Source organism: Ascaphus truei, chromosome 6 (genome assembly GCF_040206685.1).
Source record: "Ascaphus truei isolate aAscTru1 chromosome 6, aAscTru1.hap1, whole genome shotgun sequence".
Classification (NCBI taxonomy): Eukaryota; Metazoa; Chordata; class Amphibia; order Anura; family Ascaphidae; genus Ascaphus; species Ascaphus truei.
In genome coordinates this window covers 100309824-100335240 of record NC_134488.1, presented here as the reverse complement: position 1 = coordinate 100335240, position 25417 = coordinate 100309824, and the positions used below count along the sequence as shown (strand labels likewise).

Genomic DNA, 25417 nt, shown 5'->3' with positions numbered 1-25417 from the left:
CATCATTCAAAACATTGTATGCTTCATGTCCTCAAAGCTGGTTGACAAATTATATTACAATATTCCTACATGGGTAGCCATTTTACAGCAAACCAGAATTATATTCATACTGTATTTGCAATGCAATGTGAGTACAAGTTGCATGTCTCAATGTCTCCTCGTTATTTTGTTTGTGTTCGTTTTTATAGGCTTTTTTTTTCTATCCTTGTGTTGTCACTATTTTAAATATAGTATAAAGATGAAGCCCCTCAGAGTTTACAAGCAATTAAATAATATTCTGTAATTCTTTTGTCGGAGTTCAAAGCTTCCATTCTATTCCCAGGCTTGTCTCTGGTTGCAGTTAATGTGTATCTTTATTCAAAGGAATCAAAATGAGCTTTGAGGTTCAATTCTGCAAGTGTTTTCACTCTATACTTTACACTGACAACAACATCTAACATAGTCATTTACAAAATCTTGCCTATACTGTGTGGTAATTGTACAGAACGCTGTTTTTTTTAGGCCAAATAACACAAAATGTGCACATTTAGTAAATATTTTGCAAAATGCACTACATTGGGAGAGTAAAAATATTAAAAACTAATTTGCAACTGTTCTCAGGATATATCTCACTGATTGCCACACAATTTGACCAAAACAAAACCAGGCACATTTCAGCTTTGAGGGTTTAACATGAAACAGCTGGTTGAACCGTGACTATGTCAGTAAAGTGACATATGGCATGTGATTCATTAATAGGATCGCAAAGCTAGAGCCTTCTCCACCAACTTTTTCTGGAGTATAGCAAATGTCCAGAGGTTACTCAGATACCAGAATGAAGTTGCAAAGGTTTAATGCGCTTGTATAGTATACTTAGGCTAATTCAAACACATGAAACATGTTCTATTTGAACATGGATATGTAGGAGGTTTAAATGAGTACAGAAAGAATACTTACAGATACAAATCATTTACTTTGCATTTTTGTGTCACATTTCAAATAATGTGCATTTTCTTTAGCTCCATGCACCTCTTATTTTATTGCATATAATGAATCTGCTTACACAATACTGTAAAGTGTCCGTAGATATTCCTTGGTGGTGGGAAACTGGAGCCACAATATTTGCTTAAGGCTGGCCTTATTGAAATAAGGGTTACAATGTACAGTACAAGGAGCAATAGATCTTCAAGTCCAAAGTCTGATGGCAACATAAATGGCCAAAGGGGGACACAAAATGCAACACAGTTCGCAACATTTTGATGTTGTATCAATCTGTTCTCGCTATACACTAAAGCAGGGGTGGCCAACCTGACTGACTGGGAGTTCCTTTACCAATGTCATTATCAAAAGGCCACAATGAAAAAAAAAACCATGCAAATGAATACCTGTATACACTGCCGCAGAGCATAAGGTTACACTCTATGTCAGTGTGTAGTGCCATCAGGGTATACGCCATGTCGATGTATAGTATACAGGGCCGATGCACGGGTATTCTGCTCTCTCTCTCTATCTCCCCTCCTTATCCTTTATCTCACCCCGTCTCCATCTTTTTTCTCACCCCTCCTCCACATCCTCTCTCTTTTACCTCCCTCTTCATCCTCTCTCCCACCCCACTACTCATCTTCTCTCACCGTGCGTTCTACTATGGACGTGGCCTAAAGCATCGACACCACAATTCCCCCGTTTTCAATATGAATGAGAGAAGCAGGTAATAACAGATCAAGTGAATCATTAACATCATTAACGTAATGTTACCCTGTTTCTCACTGTATTGACCCACAATGAAGGGGTGTGATATTATTGATTAACACCTAAATATGAAAGTCAATTAACAATGTTCTCTCCTTTAAATACTATGATAACAACTCTATTATTGCTTTACCATTATTATCATTTATAAATATTATGAGAGAGAGAGCGAGAGAGAGAGAGCGAGAGAGAGACTAGCTATCAGCTGGTTTTGTTCACACTGCTGTAGGTGTGGCCTGGAATTGCGGTGGTTGTGGGTTTTATTGCTACTGGACCTGACACCATTCCAGTCATTAGGTTGACGCCTTAGGCTTCTTATCAACTCTATGTAGTTGGTATGGAAATCCTTTTAGGAAGTGTGGGACGGGACTCATTTAAATATACTTTGCATAGCCATCAGCATATCTCCCAGTCAGGTACTTCAGGTGTGCTCCCTTTCCATCACAGGCATGTTTCCCTAATTTATTTGGAGGGATGTTTTGAGGGGATATACAGTATATAAAACTGACAAATATATAACTGGCAACTGCTAATAAAATTGGAAAGGTCTCTCATATATATATATATATATATAAATATATATATATATATATATATATTAGTGGGCAGGATGGATTTTGTAAAAATGATCCGAAGGAAACAGATTGTGACAGTTTTGCCCATCCCTAGTGATGAATGAGCGCATATCATGGAAGAGCCGGCATTCCCATTGAGCTGAATGATTCAGTCACCAGTGAGGATTATTAATGAGGGAGGCTCTCAGAGACCACAGCATAGATCATTTATAAGGAGGAACATCAATGTAACACCGTAATACAGCAGAATTCTGAAAACCCAATATTATAGCATGTAACTCGGTTTTGCTGACTTTATTATAACATTACTTTTCCTATTCATGTTACACTGTCATTTTATCTGGTAGTTTTTGCACCTCTCGCTTCGTCACTTTTCTATTTTAATAGGTCCTTACAGATTGTCTCTCTTATAATACCTACAGTTCCAGAAAGGAATCTTAGCCCATATATACTAAACGGTGCTATTCCATAAGATGCCTTATGGCCCATTCATCTTTCAGGTATTAATACCTTTGAAGCAATTAGTAAGTTCCTACTGTATCTCCCTTTTCCTCCCATTTTTCAGGTGCGTGTTGAGGTTCTTTAGTCTGTCTTTTAAAAAAATGCAAACTCTGTACCCTTTTATAAAGTGACATCACTGCTGCCACTTTCTATTCACTTATCTATGCGGTAATGATACTAAACACATGAGCACATTTATACGTTTTAGCTTGCTTCCCTTAAACCTGCCTTATCCCCAGTGGGACATCATTTCTCACAACCAGATCATTCCATAAATTATTTAAAAATCAAAATCCTCAATGGAATGATTAAACGCACCCAAGAACGGAAAACATTTGAACTCAGAATGATAAGACTCTTTGACACAAAAACAAGAGGACTGAATGCGGATATGGGGTTTCTCACACACTATCACAATTGTTTGTAATTATCCTGTCTACCTCTCTGCCAATGTTCTTATCCACACCTCTCCCCCCTCCACCCACAGCATCCCCATCACCCCCATGCTGTTCCTTGTCACCATTTTATTACCTTTCCTTTGTCTTCAAACACTACTTTCTCCCCTACCTTATCTACATCTCTGCTTTTTCCCCCTGCTTTCCTAACCTCTGTTTTAGACATAGATTGCTTTGTATATCAGTATTGCTGACCTGAGGAAGAGAGGAGAAGTCTTGAAAGCTTGTCCTATTACATAAATTGTTAGTCCAAAAAAAAAAGGTATTACTTAATACTGAAGTACTCATTTATTCTGCACTATCGCAACTGGACTAACACGGCTATTTCCGTTATAGCGCAGTATGTATAGACATGGTCTTTAGTACTCATGGGAAGAGAGTTCTCTCGTGTATATATATGCACAAGAGAACTCTCTTCCCATGAGTGCTAAAGGCCATGCCTACACACATACACACACTCTTACATCACTAACATTCAGGGACCATTTAACACCTTAAGTCATAAATCGCATACTGCACAGGGGGGAGGGATAGGCTTCAGTCACAGATACATTCCAAGATGCACTGTTTTTAAGTAAAACCCTTGCCTGCTTTATCCATTGTAACACCGCCGGAAGAAGAGATCAGTGTATCTCGAAAGCTCGCACAAATAAAAATATTTCGTTAGCCACAGAATGGTATTGTCTATTCGTTTTTGATTATTAAGCTCAGCTAACACGGTACAGATACCTCTACCACTATATATATATATATATATAGTGCAGATTAAATGAGTTCTTCAGTATTAGGTGATACCTTTTATATTGGACTAACAATTTATGTCATACAGTAGGACAAGCTTTCGAGAGTTATCCTCTCTTCTTCAGGTCAAGCAATACTGATATACAAAGGATTCAATGGCTAAAACAGCGTAGAGAGAGGGAAAAAAACCCACAGATATTTACTGTAGATAAGGTAGGATGTTAAAAGTGTTTGAAGCCAGGGGACAGTGTCAAAGAAATGTGGGAAGGGGAAGGGATGCTGGGGGGGGAGAGAAAGTGTGGATAAGAATTGAGGCAAGCAGGATAATTACAAACAATTTTGATAGGGTGTGAGAAAACCCAATTCTTATCCACACTTTCTCTCCCCCCCCTGCATCCCTTCCCCTCCCCACCTTTCTTTGACACTGTCCCCTGGCTTCAAACACTTTTAACACCCTACCTTATCTACAGTAAATATCTGTTGTTTTTTTCCCTCTCTCTACACTGTTTTAGCCATTGAATCCTTTGTATATCAGTATTGCTGACCTGAAGAAGAGAGGATAACTCTCGAAAGCTTGTCCTATGACATAAATTGTTAGTCCAATAAAAAAGGTATCACCTAATACTGAAGAACTTATTTATTCTGCATTATCGCAACTGGACTAACACGGCTATTTTCTGCTTTATATATATATAGATTTTTAGATATACACATTTAACTCCCTTTTGCACGTTTTTGTCTTTTTTTTGGTATGTATTGTTTTTTATAACTAGACCATTTTATAAGAAGAGTAAAAGGAGAAAGAAAATGTTAAAATGGTAAACAGAAGCCAAGAGCAAAATCAGCCCGAGGGAGAAAAGGGGAAAGAGAAAGGGGAGCCAAGAGAATTGGATAAAGCTCAAGAATGCTAGGAAAGTAACAAGATATGGATGTCACAAGTACTTAGTCAGGGGAGAACCTTGTTTAAAATTACATTAACATGACAGAAAAAAAAATCAGATCATGCAAATAAGATGAAAGATAAAAGAACGATACAGAACCATGAATAGACTGTGTTTACAAAAACTCATTACAGCGTGTATAGAAGTTGTAGAGAAGATCTCAAGGGGACGTTTCACAGCAGGGTAGAGCAGCAGAAGCTAAAAAGTGACAGTTGTTCCCCAATCTGCCTGGTTTGGTATGTATCTCCCATGGAAATGGCGAGTTTCTATGGTCTCTCTACAGAATACGGTATATCAAAGTGGCTAAGAGAACATCAGAGCTCTTTAGACGTTCAACTCCTAAACTGCCGGAGATTTGCAACTCATTGTAAGGCCATGTCTTCTGGGCTTCAACAGATTGAGCTGATTCAGGGTTTATAAACTGCCATCAAACATTAGCTGGAGGCAGCTTTTCTGGACTCATCCGCTGTATACAAAGTACTTTCTTAGCCAGTTCATTCGCCATTGGTTAGGTCAGTTTGTGTGATTTTGGAGACAATTGGAAACAGTAGCTGCAGGTAGTCAATAATCTGGAGCACCCTGAGGTACAAAACGGATGGAATTTAACCTATATGATGACATATCAATGCTACTGTCATACGTTTTGTATTGACTCATGGCAAATTCATTCCGCGCTAACAGTATTAACAGTCTTTTTAGCGTTTACACCAGCTGAACTTGGCAGATGATTGTGAGACACTTTAATTGATTTTGTGGTGTACCGTATGTATGTATGTATATCTTTATTTATATAGCACCACCCATCTACATACCTGTCCCCAGCAGTAATACATGTGACATAATAATATAACACATAATGGGAATAAGCGCTTGAGGACTTGAGTTGACTACCCCTGTGTAACTCATTCAACAGAGCTCTGTGAATCTGGACATTACATCTCTGAAAACAAAGTGGGCTGACCTTGTTCATGGTAATTTAGTGCAGGGGAGTGCAAACTTTTCCACCTGCGCCCCCCTGTCTTCCCTGCCTTGGTGCTGGCGCCCCCCCCCCCAACCTTAGAGCTGCGTCAAATGGCGCTCGGGGTCACGTGACGTCACGTGACCTGCGGCGGCATTTGACACGTGTGACGTCACGGCACAAGGCCCCGCGGCATCATGGCGACGCGTCACAGAGTGTCTGAATCAAGGTAAGTATAGCGTTGCAGATGCCTCACGCGATCCCCCGGCATTTAATTTAAATGCCTCGGGAAAGAGCGCAGTGCCTCTGCAACTGCCCGCGCCCCCCCCAGCAAAATCTCCCGCCCCCAGTTTGCGCACAGCTGATCTAGTGTATAGTATGTTACAGATTTGACAAATAGCTATGCTTAAAAAGTATTGGTGCTTTGACTGCAGTAAAAAAATCTATATTTGTTAGATTGGGACAAGCTCGTTGGATTGTATTTAAGAAAGTTATGTACAAAATGTATGCTATGAGAATTAAAGGGGAGAAAAATGCATTCTAAAATCCATTTAAAACAAAAGTGGGGGAATGTGTGTTAAAAAAAAGTGATGACACTGTTTTTCTAAAGCAAAAAGATGTGGTACTTAGATTCATCATACTACAACCACTGGATATTGTAGACTTCTTGCATTCCATATTTGTATAATAAATTATGTTTGTTCTTTAATCTCTCCAGGGGGATTGGAAAACAAGGATTCCAGTGCCAAGGTAAGATATTTGTATTGCATGTTGTGTGTATGTGCGTTCTGTTCTCCTTACACCCTCTCAGGAGAATTTCCTCTGCTCACATTGAACAGCTGCACTATAAAGAGACATCATTAATTTATTTCAAATGTCCTCCATTTTCCTATAGCTAAAATTGCCTCCCTATTTCTCTGATGTGTGAAAATAAATAATACATTATTGTAGGAATCAAGAGAGTGGCATTCAGGTTTGAGTTGATTTTAAATGTCATAGCAGAAGAATAAATATGCATTAACTGTACTCTGAATTTACGCTTTATACATTATGCCATATATGATTAATTATATCACACCCTCCAACTGTACCGATTTCACAGTTATAATGCACATTTTGGGGCCCTGCTGGGACCAGCTGTATTTATTAAACAGTGGTCTTTTTGTGTGTGATAAGCTGCATTGGTTAGGGGCTTCCATAGGTATTGCTTAGAAGTGTCTCCATCTAGTAGACGTAGAGTAACTACAGTGGTACGTCCAAAATGTTGGAGGGTCTGATTTATTATATCTGTGTTGAATTTGTATGTGGCCACCACTCAGTGCCGACTTAACGCATGGGCACGCTGGACAGTTGCCCGGGGGGCCCACGCTAATCTATGCACAGACCAGAATTTAACACTAATTTTCCGATCACCCGCCTCAACATTTAAATCTCCCGCTAACTCGGTAGAAGGAGAAAAATTACGACTTGTAGTGGAGAGTTGGCATGTCTGCATTCGCGAGAGAAATTTTGCCGTTTTTATTGCTTGCAATGTTATGGAAGCAGAATATTGTAACGGATTCGCGGAAGGCAATTAACAGCTGGGGACAACAATTGCTCTGTAGACAGGGCCCAGTGCTTTGCCCGGGGGCCTATAATGCAGTTAAGACGGCCCTGCCACCACTTCTTCTACCTTTGGATTCTTCTATTATCTGAATTGTAATTTATCATACTTTTTCTCTTTTCCCATTTATTGTATTTGGTATTATTTGAATTAATAGGTTGAGGCTATTGATTGGGTAAAGAGCAGGGGCAAAGTGATCTAAAGCGATAATCCTGACTACGTCATGATTCCAAATGGTCACAAAATTAAAAGAAAGTGCTTTACAAAAGGATTTAGAATTTTAAATATTTAGGCCGGAAATCCTGACATGCATTGTTTCCATGGCAACCCCAGAACTCATTGGAGCTGCTTCTCGTCTTTCAGCAATGCTGAAAATACACTACGTTTAACCTGGGAGACTCTTGGGCGGCTACGTACTGTACTAAATGTTTGCTGCGCCAAAAATGTCACAGCTAAAAAGTAATACCAAGCTTCATAAAATGAGCATTGTATGTATTGTATTGTATTGTATGTATTTATTTATATAGCGCCATTAATGTACATAGCGCTTCACAGTAGTAATACATGTGGTAATCAAATAAATAACAGATAATATAAATAACAGGTCATGGGAATAAGTGCATCACACATAAAAGTAACATTAGGGAAGAGGAGTCCCTGTTCCGAGGAGCTTACATAAATGAGTTGTGCAGTGTTTCTCAATCAGGGTGCCATGTCAATCAGGGGTGCCTAAGACTAACCTTAAGGGTGCCCTGTGGGGGAAAAAATGATGTTGGCTCTTCAGTTTATCAACCCACATGCTGCAGTGTTTTATTAATGTTTTGCTGATGAAAGATTTTACATTGCACTAAAAATAACAGAAAAAAATAATTTTACAATTACATTTAACTACACATTATATAAGTTGTGGTGGGTAAAAAAGTGACAACAATCCTCCACCGTACAGTGTACAGTAAATAAAAATGTCACTTGTGAGCACAGTCACATGTCTCAGAAAGGTCTGCAACCTGCTTTTCACCATTATCTCTTAGCATGCAGCATTTCCAATGCAGTTAGGGATTCTGGGAAATGATATGCAAATGAGCAGATAGTGTGTCACCTTTTGCGTCTTACTCATTTTAACATGGATCCCTATAGGCTTGTACTGCACCAGCCATATTACACAGATTTTAAGTGCATAGGCAGCAAACCTACTCACAGACAGCTGTTTTGACCTTTTGGGTCTCTTCAGTGTGAGAATGGTTATACTGGCTTTGCAATTGAAGCTGGAATAGGTTTCCACCACACATTATGTAAGTTACGGTGGGTAGAAAAGTGACAAAAACCCTCCACCGTACAGTGAATAGAAATGTCACTTGTGAGCACGATCACGTGTCTCAGACAGGTCGGCAGACCCTGCCTGATACGTCAATGTGCTCACAAGTGATATTTGTATTTACTTTACATCATTTAATTTACAAATAGCCATTATGATAACACTGTGATTAAGTGTAAAATTATAATATATCATTTTATATTAATATATAATTATTGTAGTTAGATACGTATTTTACGTTTCTACCGTGGTTTTTGGAGAACTTAAATAAATGTGACAATTGATAAAATGATTGGGTGCCCCAGCAATTTAATCATCTCAACAGGAGTACCCGGTGGAAAAAAGATGGAGAAACTCTGGATTAGTGTGATATTATTTATATATGCCATACTGTGAAAATAATACATTTTGTTAACCTATATGATGAGACATCAGTGCTACTGACATGTTTTGTATTGATTCATGGTAAATTTATTCTGCGCTCAGTATTAACAGTCTTTTTAGCGTTTACGCCAAGCTGAACTTGGTGGAGGATTTTGACACAATAATTGATTTTGTGGTGTACTGTATGTATGTATGTATATCTTTATGTATATAGCACCACCCATGTACATACTGGTACACAGCAGTAATACATATGACATATTAATATAACGCATAATGGGAACATATGAAACATAAAAGTAACATTAGGAAAAGGAGTCCCTGCACTGAAGAGCTTACAATCTAAGTGGTAAGCAGGGAGAACGTACAGAGACAGTAGGAGGATGTTCTGGTAATTGTGTATGCAAGGGGCGAAGGTCAATATACGCAAAATCCTCACAAAACATTGGCCTATTTTACTGCAGGACGAGACACAATCACAGGTTCTTCCCTCAAAGCCATCCATCATTTTCCAAAGAGCTTCAATCTAAAATCCAAACTGGCCCCTAGCTGTCCTCTTAAACTTTGCAAATCTGCTTTAACCAATACTACCAAAGGTTGTTTTGATTGTTCTACATGCACAGCGTGCAAGTTTAGTACTAGCAAGAACATATTTCAATCTAATGTCACTTCTAACATTTATAATATTAATTCTTATATCAACTGTCAAACTAGATTTGTCATTTACCTTCTACAATGCCCATGTGGCTTACAATATGTAGGGAGGACTAGTAGATCCTTCCAAAGGAGGATCTACGAACACGTGTAGAACATCAAGAGAGGGCTTATCACACACAGTGTTTCACATCACTTCCTCCTACACCATAATCAAAGTCCAGCGTACAGTGGCGGCCGAGCTGAGTCTTCTGTGGCCGCCACCGCAATGTGCGGGCAGACTCCGGGCAGACGCGGCTGGTGACACACGGCTGGTGACGCGTGACGCTGGTCACACGTTCTGCCGGCATCCCCGGGTAAGGGGACAGGGGACAGGGGAATGGAGGGGAGATGCGGGAAGAGGGGGAGCAGAGGCAGCCAGGGGGTCGCGAGGGGAGGGGAAGACGCGCGAAGCTGCAGAAGCAGAGGCGGAGCAGCCAAGCAGGCAGGGGGTCGCGACGGGAGGGGAAGATGCGCCAGCCAGAAAAAGCCCCGGAAAATTACGGGCATTTGTAAGACTGAAGTTGGCCGCAGCAGTACTTGACTTGTCAGGCCATTGAGACTCCTCCATCAATTTGGAGAGGGGGAAAGAGGCTTAATCAGATCAGCAGACGTGGATTTATGAGTTAAAAACATTGTCCCGTAATGGGCTGAACATTGACTTCGATTTAGGAGCTTTCCTTGTAGAATAGGAGGTTCCCCATATACTGTACCCTCCCTCCTCTGCTTTGTTCTAAGAACAGTACCTGTTTTTTGGTCTATGCAACATCACTCTTACGTATGGAAATATGGATTTTAATTCTTGCAGCATAAAATCTCCTAATTCCGGCGATCTAGCCATATAACATTGTACCACTAATTGAGCTGAATAATGACTATAACCCTACTAGTTCATAGAATTATGGATATACATGTTAGAATCATTGGGATATGACGATATTGAACTTCATATGATTGGAAATAATCCTGAAGCATATTATTACTGCCTGCGGTGGAATACATGTAGACCACCAAGAGATCCACAGAGTTATGAAATATTGCTCTAAACAATTCAAGTCAACCATCTATTGGTACAACTATCATGTTCTGGCTTATATATACAGCTATGACATGCCATTATGTATTTCATAAATAATAACCAATTAAAATATAATTATTCCATGTATTATAAACCACACAGTGTTATGAAATATTGCTCTTAATATTTGCGTTAACCATCTACTGACATAACTATCATGTTCTGGTTCATTTATACAGCTATGACATGCTATTATGTATTTTACAAATAGCAACCAATTAATTTATATGTATTCCATGTATTATATCTACATATGTATAGAGTGATTTAAGTTTAATTTTTGTTATAATCTATTAGCAGAATATATGCTGTTCATTATCTGTTATTTTTGTTTTACAGTTATGTGTGTTATGTGTTTAGAAGCTTAATAGTAGTCTCTCTCTTTCCCGCTATTGGGAACCAATCACGGACTTCAGAGCAATTTTTTAGGGTATACTGTATAACAGGCTGGACAGCTAGTATAACGCATACTCCTGAGGTAGTGAATGCTTTCACGAAACGCGTAGGGCTTTTTGGACACAGGCGGCCTCTGTAGCTGTAGTTTTTTGCTCAGATAGATCAGAAAGCAGCGTCAGCACGTTGGACACGTGACGTGACACAGACAGAGCCAGGCATATCACCGAAGAGGCGAATGACCAACCAGGAAGCGGTGGTGAAATACAGAGAAACCCCCTTACTGAGGTGCCTCTGAGGGGAGCTGTCACGGGACCCCTGCAGTATAACATACCAGCTTTCTACGGATGCGCCTGTTATTGTACTACTGTTTGTAAGTAGGACTCCAGAGTTTCCCACCCCCTGGAAGATCGCCAGCCAGCAGTATTTTTGTGTCCTTAGACAAATATTGTATTTTTATATGTTTTGTATTGTATCACAAACTAGTATGTTTTATTAAATTAGCTATTATTTAAGCTTTGTTGTTATAGTAGTTTTATGTTGTATGTGTCTAGTGAATCTGTGGTTGTTTTGTTTGTCATTGTGTGTTGTCTATGTCCTCTGCTAACAGTACTCACTATGATTGTTCCATGTGTGTCCATTCACATGTTTTGAGACAAGTCTGCGTGGGCATCGGAGAACAACCCGGACCCATATGTATGGTAGATCTATTATATTTCATAGACTCTGGACTCTTTGAGGTGCTGATTACAGTCCTCGTTTCACTTTGTGTACTATCACCTAATTGTTGATTATTTATATAGAAGCGCTGTCACCTATTCCTCTTTGTGTCATGTATTTCTAACTTGTATCAGTCAGTATTGTTTTTCTGGGCAGCTTCGTGATCACACATTTATTATTATTGTCAGACCATATTATTGATCATTTATTTGATATATTCATTATGGACTAAAAGTCAATTTTAAGCCTCATATTTGCACATTAGCGCCAGATCACTATTCCTTTTTAGTAAACTTGAAACTGGATATCTTCTTGCTGCACTATTCTAATAAAGTCTGGCACCAGACATTATAGTGTAATAAAGGGGTTTATTTGCAGGTTGCAAACGCACTACGTTTCGGGGATCTCCCATGCTCAGGTGCAGTATTTAAATATTGCACCTGAGGAAGCGAGATCCCCGAAACATTGTCCAGTTAATCCAGATATCCAGTTACATTTAAGGACAAAGGGAAAAAAAATGTCAAAACAACCCTTTTGGTTATTTGCATATGTAACCTTTTATGCAACAGCAAATCCTGCAATAATTTATCTTCACCACTGTTTCCCAACTGGTGATTCGCTCACCCTTTGGGGTTTGTTAGGTGTATCCTAGGGGTGGACAGAAAAAAATGGGTAATGGTTGAAGCAGGGCAGTGGAAGTAATTCTCTGCAGCATCACATGCTAGCCGCCTGAAGGGTTCCCGTGCATCACTAACACATGGTACACACTTCCATGGGTCCCCCTCCGTGGTCACAATGCAGGGAAACCCTTCAGGGCACTAGCATGAGGTTAGTCTCCTTTAATTGCCGGCAAGGGGGCGCTGGTCACATAGTTACATAGTAGATGAGGTTGAAAAAAGACATACGTCCATCAAGTTCAACCTATGCTAAATTTAGACAACAGATACTTTATCCTACATCTATACTTACTTATTGATCCAGAGGAAGGCAAACAAAAAACCCCCAGTGACATATCATCCAATGATATCTCATAAGGGGAAAAATAACGTCCTTCCTGACTCTAAGAATTGGCAATCGGATTAATCCCTGGATCAACATCCTTCCTATGTATACTTATTTGGTATATCCCTGTGTACCTTTCCTTTCTAAAAAGATGTCCAACCTTTTTTTGAACAAATCTATTGCATCTGCCATCCCAGTCATCTGTCATGGGTAATGAATTCCACATTTTAACTGCCCTTACTGTAAAGAACCCTTTACAATGTCAAGGCAGCCTTACTGTGTAGGGTCACCCTCCCCCCCCTCTGTTGGTTGCTACTCCCGAAAGAGAGAGGTGATGGGAGAGGGAGCTGGAGGGGGGACTATGCCCTATACCCAATGCCCTATTCCCAACACTTCCTGTGATAGGGGTTCACCAAACAAATATTTTCAAAGCACAATCTAAAAAAAGGTTGGGAACCACTGATCTTAACTGAACTGATTCAATGGTGATGTGGTCTCTATGGAGACTGTGTTTAAACGTAACATTTGGGGCTTCCTTGTTTAAAATCTATGGTCAATTTCCTGTAAAATCCTGGTAAATTAATCTCATTTCTGTGACAAAATGTATTTATATTAAAAGGATGTGGTGAGTACAAGAAACAACAGTTTCAGCATGAAAAAGAATGATGGGTCCCTGTGTGATTTCCTTCATTCAGCCTATTTTTCTGCAATTAATAAACACGCAGTGGACTGTGGTGAGTGAGTCACACAGACCTGCACTGTACCTAAGGCCCTCCCTGTAGCTAAGTGACAGTGAGTGCCATAACCAGGGGAAATGTGAGCACCATCTCATGGTATATTAAATATAAATCTCACCCTTGGGCCATATAATGGCAGGAAGGTGGAGGGCTAAGGAATAATTGCTACATTTGGGAAATATCAAGGGGTTAATCATTCATACAGCTGTCAATCACCCCTGAGAGGTATTATTAGTAATAATGCATGAGGTCTGCCTCCCTGTAAGGATTCTGAGCTCGATATGACCTGAAAAAAATTATTATTATAATTATCATCAGTTATTGGTAAAGCGCCAACAGATACAGCAGCGTGGTACAGTGGGGGGTTGAGTAATGGAAATGACATAGAAAAGAATGACATACCAAACAAGCACAAACAGATACAAAAGGTAACGAGGGCCCTGATCGTGAAATTATAATCGAATTAAAGCGTTTTTATATTTAGTCATAATTTGGTACCTGATTCCAATTTCCCAGAGTCCCAGACACGGAAGATCACGGAGAAAGGGTTCCAATTTTACAGAAAATTTCACTGTTTTCCAGAGTTTTCAAACATGATCTTAGAGTTTTCTTGGAAAGTGGGAACACTGGGTACACAGTACCATCGTGGCCTGCGGGTCAATTACTTGTGCTTTGCTATGTTTGAAAGTACTTATCTGTTTTGTCCCAGGTGTGTCAACTGGAAATGAGCAAAGGGCCCAAGGAAAGAGTTATGGAGGATATAAACAATGTTTAATAAATGTTTACATACATTGTAACAAAATGTTTTTAACAAAATCTGTGTCTTTAACCCAGGTGTGGGCAACTCCAGTTTTCAAGAGTCACCAACAGGTCAGGTTTAAAGGATATCCCTGCTTCAGCACAGGTGGCTCATCAGTGGCACAGCCACTGATTGAGCCACCTGTGCTGAGGCAGGATATCCTTAAAACCTGACCTATTGGTGTCCCTTCAGGACTAGAGTTGCCCACCCCTGATTGTACCCCCTTTTTAATTAAAAACAACTCTATAAAGTAGAGATGTGCGAAGTGTGCACAAGTTCGAGCTTTCAGGTTTTTCGGCAAAAAACATTCTTAAAGTTGCAACAAAAATATACCTGTTTCAAAAGTAAGAAACTTGATCCAGTTTCTTAAACCATTTGACAATTGAAACATACCAGAAAAAGGATCTGAAAACGAGACTAATTTAGGAGTATGTGATATATATTGTTATTGTATAGAGAAAACAATATTAATATTTTTTACCACATATAGAGCATTTTCTAAACTTGGCATCTGAACCTGATTGTGGCAAATATATATTTGGATAAAAATGCCCTTCCCACATAGGGTGTCAGAAAGTGTGCCACTAACACTAAGGGCCTTAATCAACCAGGTCCGAAGCGGCCAATTGCACCTTGATCCGCTGAAGACTGCCCAGGAGTTAAATGGCAGGTTGTTTTTGCCGATCGTATTTTGCAGACCGTACACCTTAAAAAGGCCCTAATTCTTCTTGTAGAGGCTGCCTGCACACACAACTAGAAGGGACATTAGGGTGATTACTTGTAGTGGTGATGGAAAAGTATATATTGACAGGGCTGTGGCTGGGATTCCTGATATACAAACACGACTTGCTCAAGTAGCTGCCCTCATATTCCTTATTGCCCCTGTCCTGCAATGACAAAATTAAGCCTACCTGATTCTGAGGTGACCTAGAGTTGTGTGAAAAAGAAAGTACACCCTCTTTGAATTCTATGGTTTTAGATATCAGGACATACAGTAATAACAATCATCTGTTCCTTAGCAGGTCCAAAAATTACCCTGTGTCATGATTTATTTAACAAAAATAAAACCAAAATGGAGAAGCCATGTGTGAAAAACTAAGTACACCCTTACTGCTTCCATAGGAATTAAGATGCTAAGTAGCAGACAGGTGCTGCTAATCAAATACCCTTGATTAATTGATCATCAGCAAGTGTGACCACCTCTATAAAAGCCGAAGTTTTAGCAGTTTGTGGTCTGGAGCATTCAGGTGTGTGTTAACATAATGCCAAGGAGAAAAGACATCAGCAATGATCTTAGAGAAGCAATTGTTGCTGCACATCAATCTGGGAAGGGTTATAAGGCCATTTCCAAACAATTTAAAGTCCATCATTCTACATTGAAAAAGATTTTTAAAAAGTGGAAAACATTCAAGACAGTTGCCAATCTTCCCAGGAGTGGACGTCCCAGCAAATTCACCCCAAGATCAGACCGTGCAATGCTCAGAGAAATTGCAAAAAAAAACAAGAGTTACATCTCAGACTCTACAGGCCTCAGTTAGCATGTTAAATGTTAAAGTTCATGAGAGTGCAATTAAAAAAAGACTGAACAAGTATGGTTTGTTTGGAAGGGTTGCTAGGAGAAAGCCTCTTCTCTCTAAAAAGAACATGGCAGCACGGCTTAGGTTTGCAAAGTTGCATCTGAACAAACCACAAGACTTCTGGAACAATGTCCTTTGGACAGATGAGAACAAAATGGGGATGTTTTGCCATAATGCACAGCGTCACGTTTGGCGAAAACCAAACACAGCATATCAGCACAAACACCTCATACCAACTGTCAAGCACGGTGGTAGAGGGGTGATGATTTGGGCTTGTTTTGCAGCCACAGGACCTGAGATCCTTGCAGTCATTGAGTCGACCATGAACTCCTCTGTATACCAAAGTATTCTAGAGTCAAATGGGAGGCCATCTGTCCGACAGCTAAAGCTTGGCCGAAATTGGGTCATGCAACAGGACAATGATCCCACGCACACCAGCAAATCTACAACAGAATGCTGAAAAAGAAAAGAATCAAGGTGTTGCAATGGCCCAGTCAAAGTCCAGACCTCAACCCGATTGAAATGCTGTGGCTGGACCTTAAGAGAGCTGTACATAAACAAATGCCCACAAACCTCAATGAACTGAAGCAACATTGTAAAGAAGAGTGGGCCAAAATTCCTCCACAACGATGTGAGAGACTGATAAAGTCATACAGAAAACGATTACTTCAAGTTATTGCTGCTAAAGGTGGTTCTACAAGCTATTGAATCATAAGGTGTACTTGGTTTTTCACACATGGCTTCTCCATTTTGGCTTTATTTTTGTTAAATAAATCATGACACGGTGTAATATGTCATGTGTTGTTGTTCATCTGAGGTTGTATTTACCTAATTTTAAGACCTGTTAAGGAACAGATGATTGTTATTATGTCCTGATACCAGTATGTAAAACCATAGACTTTAAAGAGGGTGTACTTTCTTTTTCACACAACTCTACACAGAATGTGTTCTTCCATTAGTCATCTTTCAGAGGTCTCTTCCAGCCACTACTAGTGTTCTTGTGAGGGACCTCCCTTTATATATCTTGGGGATTGGAAGCTTGTTACAGAATGGAAACCTGAATTGCTGTTAACGATCACTAGTGACTGAGGGGCTTACATTGTTTGGTGTCTTACGAAGATGGTAACAAAATGACCAGCCTAAGGTCTTGGTCTTTGCATTAAGGGAACTTTAACTCGTGTTTTGGTTCTAAAAAAAAAATATTTTGTTTTTGATTGTAAACATTTGGGTTCCGTTCCTGGTTTTACCAAAACTTGGTTGTAAAAATCTGAAAGGTTTTTGTTTTGTAATGTAAGGTTTTGGTAGATTTCACACACTGGTTTTGGCCATGGAACATTACATGTGTTCTAGCAGCTACTTAGCAATTACTAATTGAAATGCAATTGGGGAGAAAGAGAGAGGCACAAATCGAAAAGTACATGCTAATTCATTGTGTCAAATTGTATTCTGTTTTAGATGGTTTTGCATTGTTAGTATCATAGTTTACTGAATAGGCCCAAGGGGTGAGAACGGACTTTTCTAGTGGTGTCATGGCAGCATTGTATTGTATGCTTTGAGAAAGAGACAGATAGAAAGGCCAGATAGAGAGAGGGAGCCAAAGCCCTTACTAATGGTTATCTCTTTCCTTTACAACACCAACCTTGGTTTACCTATTCTGATGTACTGGGACAAATTGTGTCATACTGTATCTCACAAACGTCCTACTATTGAAACGAAAACAGCATGCAAATTATTTTCTTTGGTAGAAATATTTTGGCATACAGACGAGACAACGAGTATTCTAAAGCTTGCCTTAAACTAGCCCGGTTACATTCTGGGTATGTGCTAGGTGTAACCTGGCTAGTTTAAGGCAAGTTTAAGGCATTTCTGCATTGACTAATGACCCCTAGGATTAACACAGCAGGGGTCCCTGGCAGTCCCATTCAGTTTGAATGGGACTGCCAGGGACCCCTGCTGTTAATCTGATGGGCCATTAATCAATGCAGAAATGCTGGGTCTAGTTTAAGGCAAGTTTAAGGCATGTATCCAGCATGTACCTGGGTGTACCTGGGTCTTTTGGGCGATTGCTACTGGTTTGTGTTAGAATAACCGTGGACACTACAGTATAGAATAATTATTAGATATAGCAAGAACTTCTGATTTGTATCACGTGTCTGATTTTGCACTGATTTGCACTAATGCTTTTTTAGTACTGATTATATCTCCGTTTAATGTATAGACCCCTACACTAAGGTAATGAAAACGGCTTTTGATTTTGCAATAATTCACAGAGCTGGTGTTTTAAGCAACTGAAAGAAGCATACTTAATGAGGAAATAGACTATGTCAGTGTTTTTTAACTGTTGGATTCCCCGGGCATCCCAAAAGGGTTCCCTGCAATTTTCAGGTCATTTGAAAATTGTACCAAATACAGAAGAATTTACAATGCATCTGATCTCAGACGCGCTATTAGAGAGGGTTGGGGTTCCTTACAATGCGTCTGATCTCAGACGCGCTATTAGAGAGGGTTGGGGTTCCTCACAATGCATATGATCTCAGACGCGCTATTAGAGAGGGTTGGGGTTCCTTACAATGCATCAGATCTCAGACGCACTATTAGAGAGGGTTGGGGTTCCTCACAATGCATATGATCTCAGACACGCTATTAGAGAGGTTGGGGTTTCTCAGAATTTTACGATATAATTATAGGGTTCTGTAACCAAAAAAAGTTGAAAACAGCTGGACTATGTTTGTGAAAAAATACAAACCTCCTTTTTTTGCTGCCATTTCACTCAGAATGTGGTAAACAGACTTCAATTTGTTATTTGTCTCTATCGCCCAACAACTTTGAGATTCGATAATGCTGTTGTGGGTGATCTTTAAATATGACCTTTTTAAGTTTAGGGAAAAAACTGTCACATCTACACACACAGCATGGGTCCTTCTATCTTTGTATTGCTGGAGGCTGCTTTCCTGCAGCGCTGTGAAGTGCAACAATGCTAATGAGATTGCCCCCTGCTGGTGCATGAGAAACAAACGCAGTCTCCAGTCCATCATGTATCTCTGCCCTGCTGGGGGTACCATCAGTACATTACACTGCAACGCTCTGCATGTCTTCTGGAAAGTGAGGGCTGATTAGCATCTTAACGATGAGTTATTTATGCCATATCATTTAGTTGAGTACAAGACAAGGCAGCATTCAGACAGCAGCTCATAGAAGCTGCCGTATTAATGTAACCCCTAAATTGTCAGTGGGGCCAGCAGTGTGGTTACATAGTTACGTAGTACATGAGGCTGAAAAAAGACACATGCCAATAGAGTCCAACCTATGTTAAATTTAGACAACAGATACTTATTCTATATCCGTACTTACAGTATATTGATCCAAAGGAAGGCAAACAAAAAACCTCAGTGAAACATTATCCAGTAATGTCTCACAGGGGGAAAAAATACATTCCTTAAATGTATCTGTTTTAAACCTCATCTGTTATTTACCTGCCCAAGTTTCCAGTCTATCCAAGTCCTTCCAGAGAGAAATTACATCCTACTCATATTTTATCACTGTAGCAGGGTCCCCCTCTTACCCCTGCTACGGGTGGGGGAGCTGCCAGCTTGTCAGGGAGCTTCTCCGGTGGTCTGGAGCATTGCGGCGGACCCCGGTACAGGGCGCCGCTATTTTGGTTCCTCGCGCATGCGCAGGACACCTGCGGCGCATGCTCAGTCAATTGCGGTAGCCATCTTGATTGCGCATGCGCAGAAAGGACATTGCGCATGTGCAGTGCCATTCGAGTTCCTGCGGCCATCTTGGATAAGGCTCCGCAGAGTACTACGAGTCCCAGCAGCCCAGGGGCAGCAGACCACATGGGACCGTACAGCCAATAGGGCTGCAGAGGCAGGAGAGAAGGATTTAGATACATTTGGTGTGCAAGGACTGTGCGCTCAGTCGGAAGGAGGAGAGCAAGCAGAGAGGCAGTATCCATGGAGCAGTGCTCCTCTGGACTAGGCCTAGAGTTGCCCCACAGGCCCCAGTTAGGCCCTTAGCCCCCCCCCCCAGATTGTGGTACTACAGGGAAGGCACTGTACTGAGTGCTCACCGCAAACAAGACAGGACCACAGGGCTGAGGTGGGGATGTTGATAACCACCGATCTGCAACTAGGCAACCAATTCCTGAGTGCAGAGTGGAGGTCGTGTAGCTGGGTCAGGGGCAGGAGTGGTTAGAATGGTCAGTATACTTGCCATGGTCAGGGGTTGGAGAAATCGGATGGTTGTTTTATGTAGCCGGGGTCCAGAGGTGGAGAAAGTGGGAGTCCAATACAAGCTGAAGTCAGGGTCAGAGAAGAGCGGAGGTCCAGGTATAAGCCAAGGTCAAACAGGAGTAAGAAAGCAAGACATGTTCAGACAAGGCAATGGCAGGGCAGCAGGGTGTTTGAGGCAAACACAAGTACACAAACAGAAGTTTATGCTCAGCCAATTTGCAGCAGGGCTGGCTGAGCATTTAAGGAACAGGCAGCCAATCGTAGCACAGCCGACAGCTGCAGGGTAATGAAGGAACACTGCCCCTTAGACATATTCAATCCACTGATAGACAGGGGAGGGGAGAAGTGCAGATGAGGAATTATTGCAGATGGAGTTAACCCCTCACATACCTGGGGGACGCGGCGCCTGCGCATAGCTTGTGTGCAGTGCGCATCACCCGTGAAGTCGCCTGGTAGAGCGGCGCGCATCACTCGTGTCGTTACGGGTTGCGTCACGGAGGCGGGCCAATCCTCCCAGTACCCACCCCCCCCCCTTTAGGGGCAACCTACGGGCATCCCAGGGATGGTTTGGAGGGAAACCTTCGTTTAAAGGCCTGAACAAGCCTAGGGGCGTGAAGTTGGTCCCTAGGGACCCAAGAACACTCTTCGGGACCGAAGCCCCTCCAATGAACCAGATACTGGATCTTACCAGGGGTGAGTCTGGAGTTCAAGACAGTTTGTACTTTGAACTCTTGTTGTCCCTCAACCAAGAGGGGTTCAGGCAGAGGCACCGAAGGTGGAGACTGAGGGTCATGTATGAAGGGTTTAGTAGTGAGGTATAGAATACTGATGGCATTTTCATAGACGGTGGCCTGTAGCCAGTGGGCCATTGGATTGACTTTCTCGGTAAAGGTAAATGGATAGATATATCTCAGTGCCAATTTAGGTGTGGGGACCTTTAACTGGATGTTTTTTGTGGATAACCAAACTTTTTGTCCCGGGTCGTACGTAGGAGTCTCGCGATGATGTCGGTCAGCCTGTTTTTTCTGCATAGAGACTGCTTTACGGAGATTCTCCTGGATCTTAGCCCAGGACTCTTGAAGATTCAGAATCCTGTTGCCTGCTGCTGGTACTCCGGACCTGGTCTCGCAGTAGGGAGAGCTGAGGGATGAAAGCCAAAGTTGGTAAAGAATGGTCTTTAGAGTCTTGAGAGTTTAGAGTCTTTAAAGTTGACTCGTTGCGAAGATTGTTATGAGAAAACTTGGCCCAGGGTAAAAGATCCGTCAAGTTGCCCTGGGTATCCGAGATGAAGCAACGGATGAACTGTTCCAGTAATTGATTAGTTCGCTCCGTCAGACCATTTGTCTGTGGATGACAGCCAGAAGAAAAGTGCAAAGAGATCCCTAGTTGTTTGCAAAAGGACCGTCAACACTTCGAGATAAACCGTGAGCCTCGATCTGACACAATGACCTGGGGAACCCTGTGAAGGTGGAACACCTCCATAACAAAGATTTCAGATAGTTTAAGGGCATTAGGGAGGCCTTTGAGAGGTATGAAGTGTGCTTGTTTTGAAAATCGATTGACTACCACCAGAATGGTGTTCCTACCTTTGGACACAGGTAGTTCCACGATGAAATCCATGGAGAGGTGAGTCCATGGGCGATCCAGGATCGTGAGCGGTTGTAACAACCCAGGAGGCCTGTTACGGGGAGTCTTGTTCTGGGCACAGGTGGCACATGCAGAGACGAATCCTTTTATGTCCTTACGCATGCCTGGCCACCAAAAGGTCAGTTCCAGAAGATCAATGGTTCTCTTCATGCCTGGGTGTCCGGAGCTTTTAGAAGAATGGCCCCATTCCAGAACTTTTCTGCGATGTGCTGGTGCGGTGAAGAGGCATCCTCTGGAACTTGGAGACCTTCAGGAACATCGGACTGGCCTTGCGTGATGTCTTCTAAAGAGTCGAAAGTGTTGGTGGAGATTATACATGATGGAGGAAGTATGGTTTCCTGTCGCTCTTCGGCTTTGTCTTCTACAAGAAACTGACGGGAGAGGGCATCTGCCTTCACGTTTTTTGAACCGGGTATATAAGAAATAATGAAATTGAAGCGAGAGAAGAAAAGAGACCACTGTGCTTGTCGTGATCCCAGGTGGCGGGCACCTTCAATGTAGAGGAGATTTTTATGATTAGTAAGAATAGTAACCGGATTTTCGGTGCTCTCGAGTAGATGTCGCCATTCTTCCTAAGCCATTTTGATGGCCAATAGTTCACGATTGCCTATGTCGTAGTTCTGTTCTGCAGACGAGAATTTTTTGGAAAAGAAGGAACAAGGATGCAACTTGGCTTGCGTTGACTTCCTTTGTGAAATGAATGCGGGTCAGCCCTGGATATCTCCGACATCACTCCTATGCAGTAAAAATACAATAAACTCTGTCAGATGCAAATCGCCATTCCAATCTCGCCACCCTTTAAATGGAGAGAAAAGAATGCAAGTTTTTAACGAGCGATCTGCATCTCTAAGCTTTGTGAATAGCAGCTAATGGCAAAAAATGCGAGTTTGGGCATTTTTTCAGCTACCGCACGGCCAGAGTGTTAAAACTCGTTAAAAAGCAGTTTTTATGCAATATTGCCCTGTTATCCAAGCTTTGTGAATAGCATAGGCCGGGTCCCCGCTGGCTACTGAAGCGCCCGCTATAGCAGACGCTGCAGGGACAAGAGCCGCCCCACAATGGGGCCGAGCCTGCTTCGAGGGGGGGCCGCCGCGCTGCGCCGACAGAAATTCCTGCTCTCGAGAAAATTGAGAGCAGGACTCGTGACGGAGCGCTAGGCCACGCCCCACGGCGTTCCAGCCAATGAGGGCGAACCTGCAGGGTGACGTCACAGCCACGCCCCGTCACTCCCCCATCACGCCCCCCCGTCTTTCCCCCTGCAGCTCACTGCAGACCGGGGAATTTGGCTGCACGCGTCGCCAGCCTCGCAGGCGCGCGTGCAATGCAGGCACTGGGGCCACAGCCTTACACATGCAGTATCGCTTCAAAAGGGCACTTAACCAGCCTTAAGGCACTTATCGAAGTTTAGTGAATAGGCCCCTTTATGGCATATTCTTTTGAATGGTCTGAAAGGTGTTAATGTGTGTTTAAGAGTCTTTTATATCAATATTTCTCCAAACTATTTTACAGTAAGAAGAGGAAAAAGTGAAGGTAATTAAGCGGAACGGGACCTTTAGCCTATTTGCTAGGTTCTGCAACGAATGGCAAAGAAAAAAATGAGAGTGACTATGATCTTGTGACCATAAGTGTCATAGATTAATGCTACTTAAATCATAGGATAGCACAACCAGGTGGAATGGTAGAGGTTGAGTGACTTAGGTCTCAAACCTCATGCTGAGATTCTCTTTACAGCTTTTACACTGATAACAAGTTGGAAAAGCGGAAAGCGTTTTTCCTATCTTAATTAGCATATACATTCAATTCACGGAGCAATTTACAGGATGTTTAAATATAGCGATTGTCAAGTTGTCTCGGCTAAGAACACATCCCTGGGGGCTTATTTTTCCCTCTAAGATGCTTGTACATGGCACCTTTTTACAACTGAGAAACAAGGGTTTAGAGCAGCTTTGCTACCAAATAAATGTACAAGTCACACGATAACTAGTTAAATACTAAGTGGTGCTCTCTGGAGTACTATAGTTATACATACAAAGAGAAAAGGGGTGCAAATCCCAATAGACAGGATAAGCAGAAACTCCATAACGGGGGCACTCATGGTGGGTACAAAAACTGGTCAATCAGGCTGAATCCTCCCGCTCTCCATGATATGCAGCATACGGAAGCGATTCCTATTTTCATTAGGAGAGGTCATTAATTAACCCCTCCAGGATAATATGGATATTGTGTAAGTTATTCAGTTCTTCTTATATTAGAGGAGGTGCTAGTTTTGTCACTATACACTCTATTATTATTACAGCATGTAGGGTGTTTTTTAGTATATTATTTATAGTACTGTTATTTTTAGTGGTTTTATTCTAGTCTGTCTTGTTAGTTAATTTCATCAATTGTACATTTAATACATTTGATATATTTTGTAGCCAGCAAGAGTGCCACGTTATGGCGTTTCTGCTTATCCTGTCTGTTGGGATTTGCACCCTTTTTCTCTTTGTATGTGTAACGGATTTTCTGACCTGGCCTGACCCACCCAATCTCATATTGGCCCCTGTGGTCTAACCAGCCCCCATTACATGGTTGTGTCTGGTGGTGCACCTGTTGGCAACAGGACTCCTGAGTCTCCCGCATGATGTTGTGTGGGGATTGCCAACCCAGACAGGCAGCTGAGGTAGTGTGCTTGAGTCCTACCTATATCCAGTGCAGCGCCTCCACCTCATCAGGATCCCAGCGTCCGCTTGTGGATGGTCCTGGTGAGGAACTCCTCTGTGGTGCACCCCTCTGTGTAATCACTCTACACTTACACACGAGGGTATAGTTTAACTGGATCATCTTTATTGACTTGCGGCGGGCCAGCTGCCCCTCACAGTGGGTGTACTTAGCCTCTCATGTTCACCGCACTTCCCTTTGAAAGGTGTCCTTTCCCAAATTGGTGGATTCCCTATCTACCCTTAGGGAGATAGTCCCTGTGCCAGGTCCCTGGTCACAGTCTTATAAGCTGTCTCCTCCCAAGCCTGCACTCAGACTTGCTCCTTGTCTCATAGTCTCTTACATAACCTTCCAACAGCTTCTGAACTCCTCCTCTAACAACTTCTGAACTAACTTTTGAGCAGTGCTGTGCCTTATGTATCCTCTGGGGGCTGGCACAACTATGACATCACTAATCATGGATTCAGAGCATGTGACCACTCCCATCCATACATAGGGCACCTCACCAGGGTGTGAGGGCAAACCTCCATAATTACTGCTGGCATGCCCATAACTTACCAGGCCTTACTGTCAGCAGGAGAGATGACTGCAGCCATTTACAGCATGGTTACATATGTATAACCTATTTACATTTG

At 41.8% G+C, this 25417-nt stretch overlaps 1 protein-coding gene across 1 annotated transcript in view; it reads left to right on the top strand.

Annotated features, from left to right (window-relative positions):
- PRKCG (protein kinase C gamma) overlaps nt 1–25417 on the top strand; it is a 218579-nt gene that overhangs the window by 2432 nt on the left and 190730 nt on the right. The window contains exon 2 of the mRNA XM_075605355.1: nt 6618–6649. Within this exon, the coding sequence (XP_075461470.1) occupies nt 6618–6649 (32 nt within the window). The remainder of the gene's footprint in view (nt 1–6617; nt 6650–25417) is intronic.